Here is a 23,167-nt window from a genome sequence, read left to right on the forward strand (position 1 = left end):
TTAGATGAACTCTACAAATTTCACAGTTATTCACTTGTACTAAAGCACATTTTAAAATTTTAGTTCATTACAAAAAAAAAAAAAAAACTATAGCTAGATACTTTCCAAACAACTGTTTAATAATATTTTATAGTCTATAAAAATATAATTGCAGAAGTTATCAGGAAAGTTAAATCCAACAAGGGTGGGGAATAAGGGAAGGTTAGGTAGTAGTTTTCCAACAATGAAATCTTACATGATTTACAACAGTTCAAACATAAGAAAACTGGTCTAGTTCCTATGAACTATTAAAAGAATAAGGACAAAATGCCCTTCTATTTCAAATAAATCAGGTGGGAATGACAGCTTTTCAACATAATAAAATACACACATGAAATACCAACAAAATATCTCTTCCCATTCTAAAATATTTCTCTTTAGTCATCATACACTTTGAATAATCTTGTGGTAAGTTTCTGGTACAAATGATAATGTTCAAAGAAAATGTATTCTGGCTTAGTGTTCAAAGAAGTCGATGGCAGCGGCAGAGGAGCATTAGTAGTACTTCCAGATTCTATAAAATCCCAATGATATTGCCAGGCAAGTAAACACTGATGCTGGTAGGGGGAGAAAAAAAAAAACTGTTACAAGTTATATATTTGAGACTATTTTGTAGAGACACAGGCGTGCTACCTTCAATTTAAACAAAAAGTAAAAAAAGAAATCCAACTAATTTTGTACCATATGTTTTTCATTCCCTAGAAAATTAAGGATAAAAGATATCCTTAAGGGCAAGATTAATGCCAATTCTTAAAAAGCTTCCTATATTTCAATAGAGAATGATAATGCAAAAATGCAGACTATATGTCACTCTATAAATAATATTTAGTCATTTGTATTTTTAATGACTAATTATAAACCCTAATTTCAGATCTAATAATAAATGAAAGCTATTTTACCTATATTATAAATCGTGTAGTTAAGCTAGTAGACTATTAATAACTTAGAGGAAAATCTGAATTGCCTTTTCAGTACATTTTAAAATAATGTCTCAAAAAAATGAAATGTTAATGAAAATCCTTTTTAAAAATTTCAATGACATAGACAAAATGGCCAGAAAAGTATTAGGTTTTTAAAAAAGTTAATTTATCACTTGCTTTTTATATCATTTTGGATAGAAAATCTTTATTCTTCCAGCTACATTCTGAATGAGGCTTTTAGGAACAGCCTAGTTTCCAATTTATTTAATTAGGCACAGAAGAATTTTTAAAATGGAGAATATGAGATATGAGGCAAACTTATGACTGAATACATACTATTTCCTTAATTTTAAGAAATTGGGTTAGTTCTAAAAACATACAGGGAAGGTGGACATTGAGAAGACTAACACTAAGATGTTTTAGCTTACTGCCAGCAGGCAACATTATCCCATTTGGTCCTGCTATTCACCATGTGTCAAATAGTGTTCTGGGCAATACATACACATACTACATATACCTTAATAACCATAATTAAAGACCTAGGAGATAAATGGTATTACATCCATTGTACAGATGAAACAACAAACCCAAAGTTTTTGCTAAGTGGAGCCAGGATTCATGACTGGTTGTATCTGACTCTAAAGCTGCCTTTTTTTTTTTTTAAAGCCATTTTGTTATCTTTATACAGGACACCTGAGAGATTCAACCTAATTTGTCATTTTTTCAAAGCTGCATATAGTTGGCCGGCGCCACGGTTCAATAGGCTAACCCTCCGCCTAGTGGCGCCGGCACAGCGGGTTCTAGTCCCGGTTAGGGTGCCGGATTCTGTCCCGGTTGACCCTCTTCCAGTCCAGCTCTCTGCTGTGGCCAGGGAATGCAGTGGAGGATGGCCCAAGTCCTTGGGCCCTGCACCCACATGGGAGACCAGGAGAAGTACCTGGCTCCTGGCTACGGATCAGCACGTTGTGCTGGCCGCAGCGGCCATTGGAGGGTGAACCAATGGCAATGGCAAAGGAAGACCTTTTTCTCTGTCTCTCTCTCTCACTGTTCACTCTGCCTGTCAAAAAAAAAAAAAAAAAAAAAAAAAGGCAAGCTGCGTATTGCTATGTCAGTGGTACTAATCTTTGCTAATTTAAGAGCTAAAATACTAAAATATTAAGTCTTATATTATCAAATCTTTATTAAAATACACAACTGGTTTTGCATCAAAATTTCTCATTTACTGTTGCTGTTATTTCAGCTTTTATTTCTTGGCTGTGCTAACTATGGAGTCATCCCAAACTGTTAACTGTTGGGCCACCTGCTGCTGCTTTCCCCAGGCCATTAGCAGGGGGCTGGATAGGAAGTGGAGGAGCCAGGACATGAACCAGTGTCCATATGGGATGCCGGTGCTGCAGGCAGTGGCTTTACTCATTATACCACAACGCCAACCTTCCCTCACCATAAACACTAACTTTTATTACTACTTATCTGCCCAGAACAGAAGCTGCCACAATACTACATACTAAATGGAAATGGCTATTTTCTTATAGTTCTTGCCACTTGCTAACAGTGATCTGAGTCTCAAATAATTTTTAAAATTTATTAATTTGATAATGACTTTTTCTCCAAGAGAAATGGAAGATTTCTACTACTATTGAGCTGATGTCTCCAATTTCAGAGGATTTAGCAACAGTTTTAAAAACTTTTTAAAGTGTGGAAAGAAAGAGCACATTAAGCTCTACAGGGTCACTCCCAAAATGTGTAATAGCCAGGCATAGGCTGGGTCAAAGCCAGCAGCTGGGAACTCATACCAGGTCTCTTATATGACTGGCGGGATTCAACTACTTCAGTTGTAGCTTTCCAGGGTCTATATTGCTGGAAGATGGAACTGGGAACTAGAGGTGGGTATTAAACCAAGACACTTTGATGTAGGATGCATGTTAACTACTAGGTTACATGACTGCCCCTTAAACTTATCTTTTAATTTTATTTTCCATTCACATTTTAAGGTACACACATGTATATGGGTGTTCAATGCAGTATCTTCCTAATAATGAACAACTGGGAATTTCTGTTAATAAAAGGGCTGGATAATGTATTTTCATCCAGTGGAATACTACACTTTCTAATAAAACAAGTTATATTAATGGGGGAAGATATTTAAGATATTTGGCTAAATTCAACAAAGTTGCAGAGTCTACTGTAATGATTTTTTTTGAGGAATTTAACATACAAAATAATTAGCCTAGAAACATAAAAACACAAGAGAAGATTTGGAACTTTCACTGCTTCTGAATTATATGAACAGTTTATAATTATAATTACTACTTGATTACGATATTCTTCCTGAGGACCTGTAATTGTCAGATAAGATGGCCCCTGTAGAGTCCCATATGTGACAAATTAATATTTGGGCAGCAGCTGTGCTCAATCAGTTGGTTCAAGGTAAGAGGTTACCCACCCCATCCCCTGCCATATTATGGTTTTTATTGCCTCTGTTTTAGTGATCGAACTCCCTGCAAATCCTATAAAAGAGCATAAGCAATAAGAAGAAAATTTTCATGGTGGAATAATCATTTTGTTTTTATGGTTTTTTGGTGTTCAAACACTTTTTTCCCTTAGTAAGTTACACAGTTGCCTGTTTCTAATATTCTGAGACTGGAACCTCTTCCTATAAGTACTACAGGAGACCAAGCAATAAAGGAAAATGTTATGGCTCCTACTTTTTTTTTCTGGGCTGGCATGGTTACCTGAGGAAGCAGGAACAAACAATTCTGAAAATTAAATGACTGTAAATCGTTTCTCTGAAAAGCAGTCTTACCTGCAAGGTAACGGATTGTCTCAAGTTTGTTAGATTCCATCAGTGTTTTTAAGGAAGCAATTTCAGTGTCAATTTTATTGCTGATCTCCGAAATAACACTTTTGGTTTGAGTATCCTGTAGTAAATAAAAATCAACAAACTAAATTTTGTCCCTGTGTTTTGGATAAAAATATCATGGCTTATAACTGCATTACAAAAGTCTAAATCTGGCAAACAGTAAAATCAGTGATATTAAAATAAAATAAATGAGCACTGCAAAGTGACAAATTACATTCTTCAATTTTCTAATTTGCAGATTATTTCTTAGTATTCTCAGATACTAAGCATAGCCTACTAAAAATCTCAAAAGAAATAATTTGAGACCCAAAATATGATGATCTAAAGTAGCAAAAAATTTAGCTCCATAGTTATCCCTTTATGTGTGTCAAGTCCTTAAGATTGTAATGCTTAAAATATTACATGTATTCTGTAAAAGAAACTGAGGTTTACAACATGAACTGACACCAAAGTAACTGCTAAATATACCTGAGGGGCAACACTGAATACCACATGTATATGGCATAAGGGGTGGAGAGGAGAAATAAGATGGTATCTAGTACTCAGAAATTAGGCCGGTGCCGCAGCTCAATAGGCTAATCCTCTACCTTGCGGCGTCGGCACACCAGGTTCTAGTCCCAGTCGGGGCACCGGATTCTGTCCTGGTTGCCCCTCTTCCAGGCCAGCTCTCTGCTGTGGCCAGGGAGTGCAGTGGAGGATGGCCCAAGTGCTTGGGCCCTGCACCCGCATGGAAAACCAGGAGTAGCACCTGGCTCCTGCCTTCGGATCAGCGCGGTGCGCTGGCCGCAGCGCGCTGGCCGCGACGGCCATTGGAGGGTGAACCAATGGTAAAAGGAAGACTTTTCTGTCTCTCTCACTATCCACTCTGCCTGTCAAAAAAAAAAAAAAAAAAAGTTGTGAGTGAATTTGCAATTTCATTGTTTATCTCCTTTATTTGACTAAGAAGTATAAGAAAACAGGGTCCTTGAAAGGACAAATGGGACCTTCTTTCCATAATGAGCAAGAACGAAGTCTAATGACTAGGCTGAGTCAGAATGATGACATACTCAAGTAGCAGAGATTAAGTAATGATTACTAGGATTATAGAGAAAGTAGTAGTAGTTCCTGAGTATAGGGTAAAGAATCCATGTTCTTATCCCAGTTTTACCACTTAACAGGTTGTATGACCCTTAACCTCTCTGTCTCATTTTCCAAATTGGTAAAATAGGAATAGTACTGAAGATCTAATTAATGAATGTAAAATGGTATCTGGTGCTATTGTAATAAATATTTACTATAATTAAAAAAAAAAACTTCTGGGGCCGGCGCTGAGGCGTAGCAGGTAAAGCTGCTGCCTGCAGTGCCGGCATTCCTTATGGGTGCTGTTTGAAGTCCTGGCTGCTCCACTTCCAATCCAGCTCTCTGCTGTGGCCTGGGAAAGCAGTGGAAGATGGTCCAAGTCTTGGGCCCCCACACCTGCATGGGAGACCTGGAAAAACTCCAGGCTACTGGCTTTGGATCGGCCCAGCTCCAGCCATTGTGGCCATTTGGGAAGTGAGCCAGTGGGTGGAAGACCTCTCTCTCTGCCTCTCTGTAACTCTGCCTTTTAAATAAGTAAATAAATCTTAAATTAAAAAAAATTAAATAAAAAAACTTTTAAGATATTTAATCCTAGGTATTTATTTAAATACCAATTGTGAAACACTAATAGTGAATCTTTGTCTTTTAAAAAAGATATTTTCTATATAAAAATAGTTTAAGAAAGTACTATTTGCAGAAAGCTTGATTCTTTCTTACTGTGTCACAGCTCATGCACAACCCTGTTTGATGGCAGCTTTCCCAAAAGTGCTAACTATAACAGCTATGAAGCAATCATGAATTCTACAGTGCTGGCTTTTTAAAGTCTAAACCGATACAGGGGCTGGCGCTGTGGCACAGTGGGTTGAGGCCCTGGACTGCAGTGCTGGCATCCCATATGGGCACTGATTCAAGTCCCGGCTGCTCCATTTCTGATCCAGCTCTCTGCTATGGCCTGGAAAGGCAGTGGAAGACGGCCAAAGTCTTTAAGCTGAAGTCTTTAAACTGAGACAGTAGAAGAAGTTATACAAGGCACAAAAAATATACAAAAGAGAAATTTCTACATACTACCTTACCTTTCTGGTAAATTCTGTGGTTGCTTCCATAAGTTGCTTTTCTTGATCTGTAAACTGAAGGATATAAAGCAGCAGGACATTAACAAAAAGAAAAGACTAAAAAACACTAACAGGAAGGAATAACAAGGAAAGTATATTTAAAAATATATTACCATATCTGTTACTCTGCTCCTTTCAAGGTTGATGTCCAATTTATTATCTGCTCTGATTCGACTAGTTTCATGCTTTAAAAAAAATGAAAATATTTCAACAGATGATCTTGTAATGAGTTTTGTTTCTCAAAGTGGAAAATACAAATTTCACTTACCATTAGTTGTTGCTTAACCTCGTCCAATTCAATTTGCATTTTCTAAGCATAAGACAGAGACCACATACAATTAGCATTAAAATAAGAGCACATATTATGATCTGTATTAAAAATCTAAAACTCTGGATTAGCAAATTTGAATTGGGACATCTAATACAGAATTTGATAAAGAAAAAATTAATCATATTCAGAAAATTTCTTTGAATAAAACTTAGAACATTTCTTCAGTATTCAATTCTGCTTCTGAAATATGATTTTCTAAATTAAAAAAAATTTCAGCTAGCAAATTATATAACTTACATTTTTCATCTAATTATAAAAGATATTTCTCTTAAGTGACAAAGGCAATTAGTGCAGTATCAAATAAAATAGAACATGATATATTTCTTTCACCCCTGAGAACATTAACATAAAATATACTAGAAATTTGATTCCATAACACAGCTCAGATTTTTCCTTTTATGTATTTTTTCTATGTATAAAATATAACTCTTATTCTTCAGTATACAAATTATCATTTACATATAAAAATACTAGGTATGGTTAAACAGTATATTTTTTAATCTAAAAACTTAATTGCTTAATAACCATGTAAAATTGTTATTTGGCCTTATTAACCAAGTAGGACACTTGTGAGATTGTGGTTTTTTGGTAATAAATTAGGACTTGTATTACCTCATTCTCTGCTCTTAGATTTGCAAATTCACTTTTCTCTAGGATGACCATATCTTTCCTGATAGAATCCAAATGAGCCATTAACTGTTGTACTGTTATTTCCTAGAAGACAAAGTAAAAATAACCTAGTGATTTATGGAATGCCATCCTTTCATTTATGGAATTGTTTACATGAAATTGAAAACAGTTTGTTAACATGCTACAGGGTAGGATGTTGCTTGCTTAAAATTTACATAGTATGTATTATATATATATATAAGTGTATAGGGCTTTTAATGAAAAGAATTTCTAAAAAATGTCTAGTCCCTGAACAAATAATTTTTTCTAAATACCTTTAGGGAAAGGGTTTTATCTTTTGTTACTATGATTTTAAGGGATTTTCTACAATTGGAAGATTCACCAAGGAATTGGATAAGAATCTGGATTTTAATTTTGTTTAAAGTTCCTGTGTATCTCTCCCATATTTGGCACTGGAAAGAATATATGAAAGAAAAGGTAGGGCCGGTGCTGTGGCTCACTTGGTTAATCCTCTGCCTGCGGTGCTGGCATCCCATATGGGTGCCAGGTTCTAGTCCCTGTTGCTCCTCTTCCAGTCCAGTTCTCTGCTGTGGCCCGGGAAGGCAGTGGAGGATGGCCCAAGTGCTTGGGCAACTGCACCCGCGTGGGAGACCAGGAGGAAGCTCCTGGCTCCTGGCTTCGGACCGGCGTAGCTCTGGCTGTAGTGGCCATTTGGGGGGTGAACCAATGGAAGGAAGACCTTTCTCTCTGTCTCTCTCTCTAACTCAATCAAAAAAGAAAAGGTGGCCAGTACATGATAAAATTATAAACCTTCTGCTTTATTAAAGAAGGACATTTTTGTTGAAATGATTTCCAAGAAATTTGAAGGGGCAAAAAGGAGTTCTTGGGAAAAAAATAAATTACAAGACAATGCAAATCTACCTTGAGCTTTTGAAGTTCCTTCATGTAATTGTTGCCACTAAGCTTTTAAAATTAGTTTGCTGACTTATCATTTATCCCTCTTTGCCAAAAGAAAAAGCTGTTGAGGGTATAACCTTAAAAATGACTAATAGTTTATACATAAAACGTTAGTTCAAACAGGAACAGGATCATTAACTCTAATTCCCATTTTGAAATCGGAATTTATGACCGGGGTACCTTGCTGGGGTTGCAATTCCCCACTGATCAATGTAGGTGAGAAGGACTGTTTCAAAACTGACTTGAGTTTTAGAAAAGGGAAGCTGTAATACTTCCCAACACATGACCAAGAAACAGTTTGGTCTTGGTGTAGAAGTTAAAGTATAAACCTGCAAGAACAACTTTCAGATGGCACAAAGTGCAGAAGTTAAGAGTTCTGTTTGAATCCAAACTGTGCTGTTTACTAAGAGACTTTGGATGAGTTATTTAACATCTTTGGTCTCCTTTTGGCAAATTGGTAATGATAACTACTGCTGTTTTGAGGTTAAATGAGATAATTTACATATAAGGTTGATTTTTTTTTTTTGACAGGCAGAGTGGACAGTGAGAGAGAGAGAGAAAGGTCTTCCTTTTGCCGTTGGTTCACCCTCCAATGGCCGCCACGGCCGGTGCACTGCGGCTGGCGCATTGCGCTGATCTGAAGCCAGGAGCCAGGTGCTACTCCTGGTTTCCCATGCGGGTGCAGGGCCCAAGGACTTGGGCCATCCTCCTCTGCACTCCCGGGTCATAGCAGAGAGCTGGCCTGGAAGGGAGGCAACCGGGACAGAATCCGGCGCCCCGACCGGGACTAGAACCTGGTGTGCCAGCGCCGCAAGGCAGAGGATTAGCCTATTGAGCCACGGTGCCGGCCTACGTATAAGGTTAAAAGAGTTCTTGACACGATTAGCACTCAATGTTAGATACCATTATTATTAATGGGATAGGGATCTAATGGCTGAAGCAGTGTAGTCTGACCCTAATGTTTTGAAGTAGAGGGGAAATTTTCACTTTATATATTTTTTAAAGATTTTATTCATTTATTTACTTGAGAGGCAGAGTTACAGAAAGGTCTTGCATCTGCTGGTTCACTCCCCAAATGGCTGCAACAGCCCAAGCTGAGAGGATCTCTAATGAGTCCCGCACAGCTGCAGGGGCCCAAGATTTTGGGCCATCTTCCACTGCTTTCCCAGGCCATAGGAGAGAGCTGGATCAGAAGAGGAGCAGCCAAGACACATACCGGCACCCAAATGGGTTGTGGGTGCTGCAGGCAGATAGGCCACAGCGCCATCCCCTCACTTTAATGTTAATCCTGGCTTTGGATCAGCTCAGCGCTAGCCATTGTGACCACCTGGTGAGTGAACCAGCAGATGGAAAATGTTTCTCTCTCCTTCTCTCTCTGCCTCTGCTTCTCTGTAACTCTGCCTTTCAAATAAATATATAAATCTCAAAAAAAAATTAAGACCTGAAGAAGCTCCTGGCTTCAGACTGGCTCAGCCCTGGCTGTTGTGCCATTTGAGAAGTGAACTAGCAGATGGAAGATCGATCTGTCTCCATTACTACCTTCCAAATAAATAAATGAATCTTAAAAAGCATTCATACAGGTCAACATAAAAAGCTTATAGCCTGGTACAGTTTTTTTTTCAGGATAGCTCAAGGCTTTCAGGAATTAAATGCTTGGCTTTTTCTCTGGTGGACTTAGTAGTCTGCTATGACCCTGAACAAGTTAAGCTAAAATGATACATATACAAAATTTAAAGATAAGTTAAACACTGGAGTTGACTATTTCAATTCTGAATATCTGATTGGAGAATACAATAAAAATCTTTTTTTTTTTAAAGAAAAGGATTTATTGGGGGGAAACCAGACCAGAGGGAAGGGTCGAAGAAGGAAAAGAGGGAGAAGGAGAGTGTAAGAGAAAGATCAAGAGAGAGAGACTGAGAGATTGAGAAAGAGTCACGTATTAAGGAACAAGTCCTCTTAAACCTTTGCTGGGGGGCAGCAGGGAAGTAGCAGCATTGAGGGGCAGGCAGGGAAGTAGGAGCAGTGAATCCAATTAGGATGGGGGTGGAGCTGACACCAGTGGTTGGGCTGTGTGGTCATCTGGCTTCCAGCAATGGTGGTGGGAGCTAGAGCCTAGGATGGAGACCAGGGTGTAGATCATGCCATAGAAAAGACTGCAGCATTTTACTAACATTCTCCCCTTTTGTTTTTTATAAAGCAAGAGTTATATGGGAAAAATATTAGCCTCAAAATTCCAGGAGGGGTAGAGGGATGATGATCCGTCTTTAGAGCTACTTTCTGCTAACATTGGGCGACAAGGTACTCTGCTGTCGTGGGGCGTTGTCTCAAGCCACTATCTCCTGGATGGGGAGCCAAGTATATCCCTGTAGCAGCATTTGGTGGACTGCTTGGTTGGTGAAGGCCTTGGTTCGTTCCATTATCACCTCGTGTACACTCAGAAATTGGAAGGCCGGTGTGTGAGTGGACATCATGAAGCATTTGGTGGCACGGAAGGAGTTCTGGGGTGTGTTTTGTGACTCGCAGAAATCTAGGACCCAAAGGCAGATCAGAGATCCCTGAAGGGAGAGCAAAGTCATTGGGGGAGCCTGGATCCGAGTCCCGGCACCTATGTAAGGCTGACATAAAACACACCAAACACTGGAGTAAGGGAAAAGATTTACTGTGGGAAACCAGACCGGAGGGAAGGGTTGAAGAAGGAAAAGAGGGAGAAGGAGAGTGTAAGAGAGAGATCAAGAGAGAGAGCGAGAGGCCAGCGCCGTGGAGCAGTAGGTTAATCCTCCACCGGCAGCGCCGGCATCCCATATGGGCGCTGGCTCTAGTCCTGGCCACCCCTCTTCCAATCCAGCTCTCTGCTAGGGCCTGGGAAAGCAGCAGAAGATGGCCCAAGTCCCCGGGCTCCTGCACCCATGTGGGAGACCCGGAAGAAGCACCTGTCCTCCGGCCTTGGATCGGTGCAGCTCCAGCCGTTGTGGCCATTTAGGGAGTGAACCAACGGATGGAAGACCTTTCTCTCTGTCTCTCCCTCTCATTGTCTGTAACTCTACCTCTCAAATAAATAAACAAAATCCTTAAAAAAAAAAAAAAAAAAAAAGCGCGAGAGATCAAGAGACACACAGAGAGAGATGGAGAGAGAGAAATGGAAAGAAAAAGCAACAGTAAAAATCCTTAAAAGCTTTTGATCCTCCATGACTCTTAAACTAATGAAATTTTATGCAAGAGATTATAATTTTATGTTAAGAAACCCTAATTTTTCTGTGCTATGAAATATTTATGAGGGAAACCTAAATTTGAAAAATTAAAGTTTTTACTGCAATAAAAACTCTTGCAAAATTTTCAGCCTTTCTGAGCCAAGACAAAGACAAAAGCAGAATTCTGCCTACATCCTCAAGGTTGTTAGAGATTGATTCATATATGAAAAGTATCCAGCCTCTTACATCTTAAATCCATAATAAATTGCAACATTTAACTAAAAGGATTTATATATGTTGACTTAAAGGATTTATATATACAAATTAAAGCATCATAGGCAGATAATTTATGAAGTCCTTCCCAGCCATGTAAGTTCCTTTCCATTTTCTAAGTCTATGAAAATCAGCCAGAATATATATGACAGCAGTAAAACAGGTTAACTCTTCTACTGTGGCAGTCTTTCTAGGAAGAAAAGTTGTTTTATTATTAGCCCACCACAGGTCATGATTCAAACGTAATCATTACATAAAATCAAAGATGGCGTAGAAGGTAAAACCACCGCCTGCAGTGCTGGCATCCCAAATGGGAACCATTTCTAGTCCTGGCTGCTCCACTTCCGATCCAGCTCTCTGCTATGGCCTGGAAAAGCAGTAGAAGATATCCCAAGTTCTTGGGCCCCTGTACCCATGTGGGAGACCCAGAAGAAGCTCCTGGCTCGTGGTTTTGGATTGGCTCAGCTCTGGCGGTTACAGCCAATTGGGGAATGAACAGTGATGGAAAATCTCTCTCTCTCTCTGTGTAACTCTGACCTTCAAATAAATAAATAAATCTTAAAAAAAAAAAATCAAAGATTTGGCAAAATTCTATTCTCTGTTAACAGAATCTTGTGGGACTAGCATTGTGGTATAGTAGGTAAAGCCCTACCTATAATGCTGGCATCAAATAGGGGTGCCAGTTCGTGTTCTGGCTGCTCCACTTCTGATCCAGCTCCCTGCTAATGGCCTGGGAAAAGCACAGATCGTTATGAAGCTCCTGGCTCCAGTTTAGCTCAGCCCTGGCTGTTGCAGCCACTTGGGGAGTAAACCAAGAGATGGAAGAGCTCTCTAACTCTGACTTACAAATAAATCTTTTTTAAAAAATGAATCCTGTGACTATTCTAACTCTTCAGTCTCTAGATAGTGACTTTATGAAAGGTTCTTTTTTGGTGTGGTCCTTTTATAGAGAAAAACAGAGATACAACTGAATTTTGAAGGCAGGTAGGTGGACAGAAATGTAGTTATGAAAAAGATTGTTTAATAAAATTGTCAGAACAAAGAAAAATGAATTACCTGTTGAGCTTGAGTGACCATCTCCTTATAGATAGTATCCAGGCTGACATTTGATAAAGTGGTTAATGCTGATACAATTGTTTCTGCTTGTGCTTTGTCAAATCCTGTAAGCAGAAAACTAGTATTTGCATTGTTTTAAAAGCAGATATTTTGATCAGAATAGACAGAATAACTACTGAACATTTAAACTGTTGTAACTTTTAAAAAAATGTTTACAATTAAAAACTTGACAAATAGTGCTAAATTATTCCCCAAAAGCATTCAAGAATTTAAATTCTCACTGATACATATCTTCCATCTATATTAACTATGGATATCTCTAGGTTTGAGTGTGTAATTGGCATTAAAAATAGTACTGTACTGCTATTTTACTTTGTATTAAGTTTTCATTTCCTTGTTTGTAGTGAGGTTAAGCATTTTTACATGTACTTGTGGTTATTTAATTTTCTGTGTGCTGCTTATTGATAACCTTTGTCCATTTTTCTATAAAATCGATGAATTTCTTGTTGATTCCTAAGAACTCTTTTACATTTAGTTTTCAATAGAGGATCTATTATATTTTTTTCCACAACTAGTCATTTCTCATGTATCTCACTTATAGTGCCTCCTTTATCACATGCTAAATTTACATGTCTCATTCTCATATTAATTAACTTTCTCTGCCCTATCACACATTTTAGTGCATTTGTTCTTTGACTTTTAAAAATTATTCCTGTATATTTTTACTTCTAGATTTTTCCTTTCTTATTTAAGTGGAATTATTCTGCAGTTTTACAAAATTATTTTTTAACATATTGAGCATTCCTTATAGCAGTAAATATTCTTCAAGCACTATTGTTTTTCATGATTGTACATTATGTATGGGTTGTATTTCTATTTAAATAGCTACTCTTAACTGTTCATAATAATGACAGTGTCTTTAGGTAAATTACTAGATTAGTACTTTTAATTTTCTTCTTTCAAAAGGTACCAATGTTTCTTACCATTAGTTTCCAAGTCCTGAACCAATGCATGGGTATCAAAAGTTAACTTCCTTTGTTCTAAAGGAGTTATGTCCACTGGCCGCCTGTCATAGCCTTCCTTGTTTGTGGTGGTCAAGAAACCTGAAAACAAGACAGTGTTGTTTTATGGCTAATAACCGACAGAGGTATCAGTTTAGCTTCTAAAGCATTCATTCACCTTATCTATAACATAGTTCCAGGTCTTCTAATTAGGAATTCTATAACCTCAGGCAACTTAACGCATCTGCATCCTTCTTTTATCTGGAAAGTCTGCTATTATCCTGTACACAGTAAACATTCAACAAATACTAACTGTAGGGAGGAATACTTAAGGTTTCTCCAAGAACACTCAATTTTGTGTATACTGAACATCTACACATGAACCAAAGTCCTTGTCGATGACTCAGGCAGCCAACCAGCAACCCTATGGAGGGCCAACAACTGCGGTCTCGACCCGCTGTTCATAAAGTGAAACAACGGGCAAAACAACACAAATTGTCTCAAAAACAAAGCCAGAAGCTCTTCAAGACACACTGCTAACAGGGAAGCCGACTGGCCCGACACCGTAGATTCCAGCACTGTTTTTTCTCCCCCTTTTCCTTCTTAAACGGCTATTACGTGATTACAAGGTGCTGGGAATTACAGCGATAATAAAGCTGACCTGACCGGAAATGCATGATGCGGTCTACAAAAAACGGCTTGGGGCCACCACGCAAGTAACAGTCTAAATTTCAACAGGCCGCAAAAAAATCAGGGCGCTTCCAAAGAGACACTCGGCCTCAGGTGACACAGAAAAGGGATTCGGCCAAGTGAGGAGCCCAGAACCTCCGGGGGTCGCGCTCCGAAGAGGAAGGCGGCTTCTTCCTGGTCCCCGCCCCACGGGTCCATCCAGGGAGGCTGGGGAGAAGGCGTGGCGCCTCCGCCTCCCGCCCGCCCGAGCAGGACTCTCCCCACGGAGGCCGCGGGCAGCGTGGCACGGCGCCTTGTCTCACCTCTCCGGAAGAGCGGCGAGAAACGGCTGTGGGGGGCTGACAACCAATCGCCCACGCTGCTTTTCGAGCGCAGAAGTCGCCAAACCCAGGCACTCCTCATGTCCCCGCAGTTTTCCGGTGAGAGGGAGGCGGCGGAAGACGGCCTGAATTTCGCTCAGGCTTTCGGGCAAGGTAGTTCTGGTACCATACGAATGCTGGGAAATGTAGTTCTCAGCCTGTCACAGGCCCGCTGTCCCGCCCGTCCGCGCAGGCGCGCATCGCGGTGCGGCGAAGCTGGGCCTCTTCACGGGTGGACCCACTGTTAACGAGCATGATTTAGAGCTGCTCCACTTCTCCCACCGCCCTTCCCGACCTGTGCACGCCGTTACCGCGCTAAGAAAGTGGGATCCTATCGGAGAACCTTTCCGGTGCCCGTTTCCTGAAAGGTACACGAAGAGCCTCCAAATCGGCCCGAGACAGGCTATTTTACGGAGCGGTGGTTATGTCTATCCGCACCGCTACCTGGGCTCTGAAGGCCTCTATCGCTGAGCATTCTGGGAGGCCGCGTACTCGGAACCCACGAAACCTGGCAATTGTGGGCCAGTGAGCGGTTCACTCTTGCTAGTTCGCCCCCTGGCGCACAGGAGGACCAACTGAATTTAGTGGCTTTGATGCCTCTGGGGAAATGGTTCCTCTGGCTCCTCCAGTGGACATAAGTTTTCACCGTTTATCTTCTGAAGATGCTGCGTAGTTGTGCTGCTCAAAAGCACTCATGTACATGAGTGTTCTTCATGAATCCTGAAACCACACACAACCGTTAGCCGTTTAGTGGCTTATTTATTCTCACCAGGCTCTAAACGGTGAAACACTAAGTTTCCTACTTGTGTATATTCAAAATATTATGAATCAGCTAAATAATAAGTGTCGTTGTAAGCACTGAGGCACATTTAAAAGGAGAAAGAACTTTATTCCTTCCAGCAAGGGCTTTAACACATAATTCATGGGGATGAAACAGAAACAGCTATTTTTAAAATTGGGACCAGAAAAATTTTGAAAGTTTAATCTCATCAGGAGAAAATAAAAAGCAAAACATAAGACTATCCCATTTTTACTTATAAAGATTTTTAAAAATTAATTCTTAATGCTAGCAAATATGCAATTAGGTGTATAACATTGCTGGTAGAAGCGTAAATTATTACAACATATTAGGAAAGCAATTCAATAATATATATGAAGCTAAAAAGTGAGTAGCTGGTTTCACTTCTAAGAACCTAGCCTAAGAAAAGAATCACATCTGTAGCCAAGATATTTTACAATGATGGCTTCCTTTGTGATGTTTGAAAATATTGTAAATATTCAGAAGTGATTCAAGGGACCAGTGTTGTCACACGGTGGGTTAAGCTGTTGTCTGTAGCACTGGCATCCCATATGGGCATCGATTCAAGTCCCAGTTGCTCCACTTCTGATCCAGCTTCCTGTTAATGCACCTGGGAAAGCAGTGGAGGATGACCCAAGTGTTTGGACCCCAGTACTCACATGGGAGACCCGGAAGAAGCTCCTGGCTGCTGGTTTCAGTCTGTCCCAGCCCTGGCCACTGCAGCCATCTGAGGGAGGAGTGAACCAGCCAGGAGATAAAATATCTCTCCTCTCTCTTTTTAACTCAGATTTTCAAATGGATAGATAAATCTTAAAGAAGTGATTCAATGAGTCACAGAAATGCTCCACATTGCAATTTGATGCAATCGTTAAAATATTTTTTTATGGGGCCAGCGCTGTGGTGCAGCGGGTTAAAGCCCTGGCCTGAAGCGCCAGCAGCCCATATGGGCGCCGGTTCTAGTCCTGGCTGCTCCTCTTCTGATCCAGCTCTCTGCTATGGCCTGGGATAGCAGTAGAGGATGGCCCAAGTCCTTGGGCCTCTGCACCCGCGTGGGAGACCTGGAAGAAACTCCTGGCTCCTGGCTTCAGATCGATGCAGTTCCAGCTGTTGTGGCCATCTGGGGAGTGAACCAGTGGATGGAAGACCTCTCTCTCTGTCTCTACCTCTCTCTGTAATTCTTTAAAATAAATAAAATAAATCTTTTAAAAATATTTTTAAAACAATATATTAGGGACAGGAAAATTCATATACTGGTATAATGCTTCTCAACTTAGGGTTCTATTCCAATAAGCCCATCGTAAAATGAAAATAAATCTAAAATGCATTTGATGCGGACATGAGTAACAATTTTATGACTTTACAATGGTATGAGAGGGCTATGCATTAAGTAAAAATTATATTTTGTGAATTACAAATTTTGACTTTTCCCTGTTCCAGCCGCGTGTGGTGTGACAACCTTTGTGATGCTGGTAGTGGCAAGGAGCTGCAACTTGCACTTAGAAACTGATAGCCCTGTTGCTAAAGCATCCCCATCATCCACTGGCCGATTTCAGCTCAATGCTTCTGTAACCAAGGGGAGAGAATTGGACAGGAGGGGGGCATGAGAACAGCGATAGAGAATCTGAAATAGTTTATGGGCTTGAGCCTATTTTTCAGAGGATGCTGCAGGAAAGCTTATCTTCCAACATTGTACCCCCCCCCCCGGGGGGCGGGGCACAATACCAAGGACAAGGGAAGCTCCGAGAAAACATTCAGAATGGGAACTGTAAACATGCAATGTGTAAAGACATGGTGCCTGAGCAACAAGGGCCCCGCTGAACTCTTTTTTTCTGCTTCCTGGCGCTCCCTTAACTCTGGTTACAATAACTGACAACTTCCCAGGGAGTCAGTTTCTTTAGCAGGGTGGTCTGGCTCTGCCAAGCTAACTGCAGGCGGGACTCCAAATTCAATAAATCTGTAGCAGGCTAATTTTTTAAGTTAATAATTCTGTATGGGCCACAAATTATGTTATAACTATCCAAATGGCCCTTGGCAACAAAAAAGGTACCCCTCCCTTGCTTTAGAGAATTATACCTTTCCATGGTGTCCTTTACCAGTTGCAAGTCAATAAAGCTTTTCTCTGAACAGCTCCCACTTGAGGCCCATGAACTGGTGACACTCAAGGGAATGGACCTCCTACGTCTGCTAATGTTTTGCACGTTCCTCTGACCCAGTGTGCTATCAGCTGTGCATGTTAATGATGAGTGCACATGTAACCATTCTGTTTTTCAATTTCAGTACAGTATTCAAGAATTTCCTTGAAATAGTCAACACTTTATTATAAATTAGCTTTTGTGTTAGGTGATATTGCCCAACTGTAGGCCAATGTCTGTGTTTTGAGAGCACTTAAGGTAGATGAGGCTAAGCTAAAGTGCACTTTTGACTTAAAATATTTTCAATTTATAGTGGCTTTATCGAGTTGTAACCCTACTGTAAATTCAGTCGGGCAAAATCAGCTAATACAGAACTCATAATGAAGTGTTGAATATCTCATATGATTTATTGAGTACTATACTGAGAGTGAAAAACAAAATGGCTGTATGAGTACACTTCTGCACCATTATAAAGTTGAAAAATCTTATTAGGTTGGGATGTTATAAGTCAGGTATGCATATGATTATAATATTGTTAAATATGAACTGCAGAAGTTCACAGGCTATTGAAAGATACTGACCAGTGAGACCACAATATTTTTGCTTACCCTAAACTAAGTTAGGATTATTTAAAAAGTGGGCCTCTTTATACATGAATATATATTCATTACTATTTCTATCACTGTCAAGTTTGTCCCCAACACCCATACACAGATGCTGATTATTTACCTGACCATAGTTGGGCCAATCATGCTCTTAGAGAATTGTGGAAATATCTGTTAGATTCAGTGATTCTCAATCATCCTCTAGGGCTGGCTGGAACTATAGCAGGGATGCTCTGGGGTTGGGGCAACCATATTCCACTCAGTGGGCCAGAAAAGGGCAGTGAGGAAGCAGAGAGAGCAGAGTGAGTCCAGACGGCATTCAACTGATAGATACAGCTCCTTCCTGAGACCTTCCTAACGCTCTTGTATGATGTCAGGTTCTCCACTGTCGCTATTATTTGTATGCCGATGTTCTTAATTTATAAACAAATTCCCTTAACTTTGTTACTATTTTCAGATAATTTTATTGAGAGGAATAAAGAGGAAAATGCATACATAGTAGTTAGCACCGAACCTGGCACCTGTAAGTGCCCAATAAGCAGTGCTAATTCCTGTTGACTTTGCTCAGGTTGGGAGATCATCATCCGTGCATCTTATATTTCTGTGTGGCTTGCAGGTAGTTTGTATAATAAACAACCTTGGGAAACAAAGCACCTTCCCCTGGAGCAGAGTACCTCATGCTTACAGCCCCTTATAAAATAACACAACCCATTGTGTGCTCAGATCTCCCCCTGAGCCCATCTGCACCATCTCTATAGGACCCTGGGTTGAAGGGAGCTAATGCAAATGAGCTGATGCTCACGCTGATTGTTGCACTGTGAGTAATTACATCCATTGTTTCTGGCTGAGGAAACTCATGGCTTCTGCCAGCGTCCACTATGGCAGGCTGACTTGATAGCTTGCAAGTTGGGTAAGATCTCAGACCCTTTACTGTTCTTCATAACTGGATTGAAACGATTGTTCTCATTCTTTCAGTTGTATCCACATTCACAGAAATAGCTGAGTGTCAGTGAGGTAGGTTTTTTTTTTTTTGTGTGTGTGTGTGTGTGTGTGTTTAGATTTTATTTATTTATTTGATAGGCAGAGTTACAGATAGGGAGAGGAAGAGACAGAGAGAAAGGTCTTCCATCCGCTGGTTCATTCCTCAAGTGGCCTCAATGACTGGATCTGGACTGATCTGAAGTCAGGAGCCAGGAGGTTCTTCTGGGTCTCCCATGCGGGTGCAGGGGCACAAGCACTTGGACCACATTCTAGTGCCTTCCCAGGCCATTAGCAGGGAGCTGGATTATAAATGGAGCAGCCAGGACACAAACTGGCACCTAGCCCTACTATGCCACAAGGCCGGCCCCACCAGCTAGTTTAAAGGCTAGCTATTGTGAAGAGTGACACATAGGAGTAGAGTGAATGAATGAACATTCAACTTTTAGTCATCATTTGGCAGAGACCTAGTAGACTGAGGCTTAGGAATTAGAAATTGGTTGGAATTAAAGGAGTCAAAAACTCAGAAAAAGTGGAATAAAAAAGGCCAAGGAATTTGGGTTTCATATAATACACTCACAGGAGATTTCAAATGTTTTTGACTCAAGAGAGGTAAAAGCTCAAGTTTGTTTCCAGAAAAATCACTATTTTTCATTCACTGATACAGGTAATATGTGATGGGGTGGCTTGGCCCTGGACAGTGCCCACTGTCTGACAGCCACCTGAGTCATCCCTGCCTCAGAGGCCAAGGAGCAGCAGGGAAGGAGGTCCTAGTGTTTTCACGGTGAAAGATCCCTTCTATTATTATTTTTAAAAAATTATTTATTTATTTAAAAGAGCTACAGAGAGAGGAAGAGGGAGAGAGGGAGTCTTCCATTTGCTGGTTAACTCCTCAATTGGTCACAACGGCCAGAGCTCCGCTGATCCGAAGCCAGGAGTCAGGAGCTTCCTCTGGGTCTCCCACGTGAGTGCAGGGGCCCAAGGAACTGGGCCATCTTCCACTGCTTTCCCAGGCCATAGCAGAGAGCTGGATTGGAAGTGGAGCAGTCAGGTCTCGAACTGGCACCCATGTGGAATGCTGGCACTGCAGGCAGCAGCTTTACCTGCTGTGGCACAGCACCGGCCCCCTTTCTATTATTATTATTATTTGCCCTTATGAGTCCCATATTTAAACATAACTGATACTCTTTATCAGCCACACCTATGAGAGCATTACTTATTTTTCTACTGTGAATTAAGTCAAGATAAAATACTTATAGTGGGTGGGAGATCAGTAATGCTGATCCAACCTTAAACTGATAGCATCCCAGCTGTGGCAAAGTTATTTGCCAGTTTCTTTGGTGGCTTACTGTTGTCATTTTTAGTGAAGACACAGTTTCTTTAGGTGTTTTAAATGCCCAACTCTCTCAAGGGCCCCAGTACTTTTTCTTCCGATGCCCAGGGCACTGAGGAACCAGGATGGACACCACTGCATGAAATGAGATGACCAGAGGCCACCCCACATTGCAGCTGTAAACCTGGGGACCTTCAGGAGGGACGGTGCAGCCTTTTCCCTTGGAACAGTGATGTGAAGGAATCTCAGGGTGGTTTTTTTTTTTTTTTTTAAAGCAGTTGAATGATGTATTGAGAAAGAGAAAGAGCTCGACCCTATGGGTTTAATCTTCTTCCTTAACTTTCTTATGAGCTCTTGACACTAGGGGGAGTAAGTGCAAAGAACAGGGAGGAAAATTCTTGATTCTTAGTCTGAAGCTGATTGGGTGGTTTTTGTTTAATCCTTGAGTCAGAGGAGCCCATTGTCAGAAATGCTTTGTGTAGCTTTATATATATATTTTTAATTTTGAAAGTTGTGACTGTACTTCTACTAGGACAAAATGCCAAGTATTAATCCTGCTTCTGAAAATGTTATGTGATCATCCCAGCCAGCATCACACAGAATGAAGTGCCAATCAGGACGGCCACTGCACCCTAATGTAATTCTTGGTAGCATCTCTTGTGGTGTTATTTGAATAGCTGTTACTTCTCCAGTGAGTAAGCTGGTTAAGTAGTTTATTTTGAGATTGTTCTAGCAATTCGGTTTATTTTTTTATTTTTTTATTTTTTGACAGGCAGAGTGGACAGTGAGAGAGAGAGACAGAGAGAAAGGTCTTCCTTTTGCCGTTGGTTCACCCTCCAATGGCCACCGCGGCCAGCGCGCTGCAGCCAGCCCACTGCGCTGATCCGATGGCAGGAGCCAGGATCTTATCCTGGTCTCCCATGGGGTGCAGGGCCCAAGTACTTGGGCCATCCTCCACTGCACTCCCTGGCCACAGCAGAGAGCTGGCCTGGAAGAGGGGCAACCGGGACAGAATCCGGCGCCCTGACCGGGACTAGAACCCGGTGTGCCCGCGCCGCAAGGCAGAGGATTAGCCTAGTGAGCCACGGCGCCGGCAAGCAATTCAGTTTAAATCAACAAAAATTTGAGAAGACAGAAAATAGTCTTACCTAAAGTTGAAACAAAGGAACGAGAAAAAACATACAAGAGAATCAAACAGAAAGCCCAAGAATAGAAGGAAGTGGGACCCTGAAATCTCCAAAATGTCCCAGAACTGGAGATCAGACCCAGAGTCCCTCAGGGCCCGGTGCAGGAATTCACACAAAGGAACATGGTCAAGCCTCAGGAATACATGTCATTTACAAACGATACCATCACAGCAATGGACCTTTGAGAAAGATACACATGTCTAAGACTCAGCCTTTGTCAAAATCAAAACATTTAAAAATATTATTTTAAGTACTCAGAAGATATTTCTCGCTTGTACTTTTTAAAATACTATCAAGACAAACCACAGCAAATGTAGAATCACACCAGTTATACCCAACTCACATCGTGTAATCAGCTTAAAATGTCATTCCTGGGCAAACTAGGAAAGCAGTCACTGAAACCATTTTCTTATCTTAGGTTAGATAGGTGAAGGGCTATAGGTTGGGAAAAACTTCACGAGGCTCTTTCAACATGCCAGACTCTCTTTGGGAGTCCAGGTAAGATAAGTACAGGCAGTCTGACGTTTGGAAACATGTTTTCCATTTTCTTTTTTTTTAAAAGCTTTTATTTAATGAATGCAAATTTCTTAAGTACGACTTTAGGAACATAGTGATTCTTCCCCCCATAACCACCCACCCACTCGCACTCCTGTCCTACCTCCTACTCCCTCTTCCATCCCATTCTTCATTAAGATTCATTTTTAATTAACTTTATATGCAGAAGACCAACTCTATACTGAGTAAAGATTTCAACAGTTTGCACCCCCCACACACAATGTTTAAAGTACTATTTGAGAATTTGCAGTTAATTTTCATAGTACAACTCATTAAGGATAGAGGTCCTACATGGGGAGTAAGTACACATTGACTCCTGTTGTTGATTTAACGATTAGCACTTATTTAGAAACATGTTTTCATAGCTGTAATTGTTGACTGCTGTCAGGAGGTGGGACTGTATGCACACTAAATTGTTACAAAAAATTGGTTAACTCCTGTGTAGCTTTATATTAACATCACATTTGTGTGTGTGTGTGTGTGTGTGTGTGTGACTTCAAAGTGGTCACCAAACCCTACACTTGAAAATCTGGGGAAATTATTTATCCTAAGTGTCCTAAAACATTGACAACAACACTGAATTACACATTCATCAATTACAGTATTTCAAAGGGAAGCATAATTAAAAGAAAAAAAGTCCTGACAAAATATTATGTACTTTGCGATGTTATATCCTGGCGTTTCTCACTAATTATTCATTTATTCTTTCAGCTTTTCCTTTTGAACACCATTTCTGGTGCCAGACACTGCTAAGTCGCGAGGATACAGACATAAGACGCAGTGCTGCCTTTATGGTGCCATCGGGTTAATTGTAATCAATATTGGGGTGAAGGCAAGTCCAGGCTGCCAAGGTAAGGCATAAGAGAGGCTTATTCTACTCTATGCCAGAAGCCTGGGAAGGCTTTCATTTGGAAGGATGAGTTAAAAGAAATCTAGTTAAATAGATTTGGTAGGTACTGGTATGGGATATGTTGTGTGCAGAAAGCAACAGCACTTGCCAAAGCCAGAGGACTGCATGAGAGAACCTGGTTCATCTGGGAATGAAGAGAAGACTGGAGTAAAGGGTTGAGGGTGGAGGGATTCAGAAGGTGAGACTGCAGAAG

At 40.6% G+C, this 23,167-nt stretch overlaps 2 protein-coding genes across 16 annotated transcripts in view; one reads left to right on the forward strand and one right to left on the reverse strand.

Annotated features, from left to right (window-relative positions):
* The window catches only part of ANKRD42 (ankyrin repeat domain 42), a 106,369-nt gene extending 83,460 nt beyond the window's left edge, over positions 1-22,909 (forward strand). For 4 of the 10 annotated variants that reach the window (XM_089332108.1, XM_089332121.1, XM_089332144.1 and 1 more), the window contains one exon: positions 22,776-22,908. In XM_089332108.1, the coding sequence (XP_089188234.1) occupies positions 22,776-22,788 (13 nt within the window). In that variant the 3' untranslated portion in view covers positions 22,789-22,908. Of the gene's footprint in view, positions 1-22,775 lie in introns of all 10 variants that reach the window. The other 6 variants (XM_089332140.1, XM_089332139.1, XM_089332135.1 and 3 more) reach the window with 2 other exon arrangements.
* CCDC90B (coiled-coil domain containing 90B) lies at positions 99-14,954 on the reverse strand. Of its 6 annotated transcripts, none has more exons than XM_089332183.1 (9): positions 14,771-14,954; positions 13,409-13,528; positions 12,426-12,529; positions 6,934-7,035; positions 6,259-6,300; positions 6,104-6,175; positions 5,952-6,005; positions 3,763-3,877; positions 99-596 (listed from the first exon to the last, which is right to left on the reverse strand). In XM_089332183.1, the coding sequence occupies exons 3-9, from the start codon at positions 12,444-12,446 to the stop codon at positions 535-537; spliced, it is 468 nt and encodes a 155-aa protein (XP_089188309.1). In that variant the 5' UTR covers positions 12,447-12,529; positions 13,409-13,528; positions 14,771-14,954; the 3' UTR covers positions 99-534. The 6 variants fall into 6 exon arrangements, with proteins under 6 accessions (XP_089188309.1, XP_017199835.1, XP_089188311.1 ...); XM_017344346.4 differs by having other exon boundaries at positions 14,787-14,941; XM_089332185.1 differs by having other exon boundaries at positions 14,819-14,936.
* Positions 22,910-23,167: the final 258 nt, after the last annotated feature.

This window comes from Oryctolagus cuniculus, chromosome 1, assembly GCF_051225735.1.
Source record: "Oryctolagus cuniculus isolate XC-2025 breed Fujian yellow rabbit chromosome 1, ASM5122573v1, whole genome shotgun sequence".
NCBI classification, from domain to species: Eukaryota; Metazoa; Chordata; class Mammalia; order Lagomorpha; family Leporidae; genus Oryctolagus; species Oryctolagus cuniculus.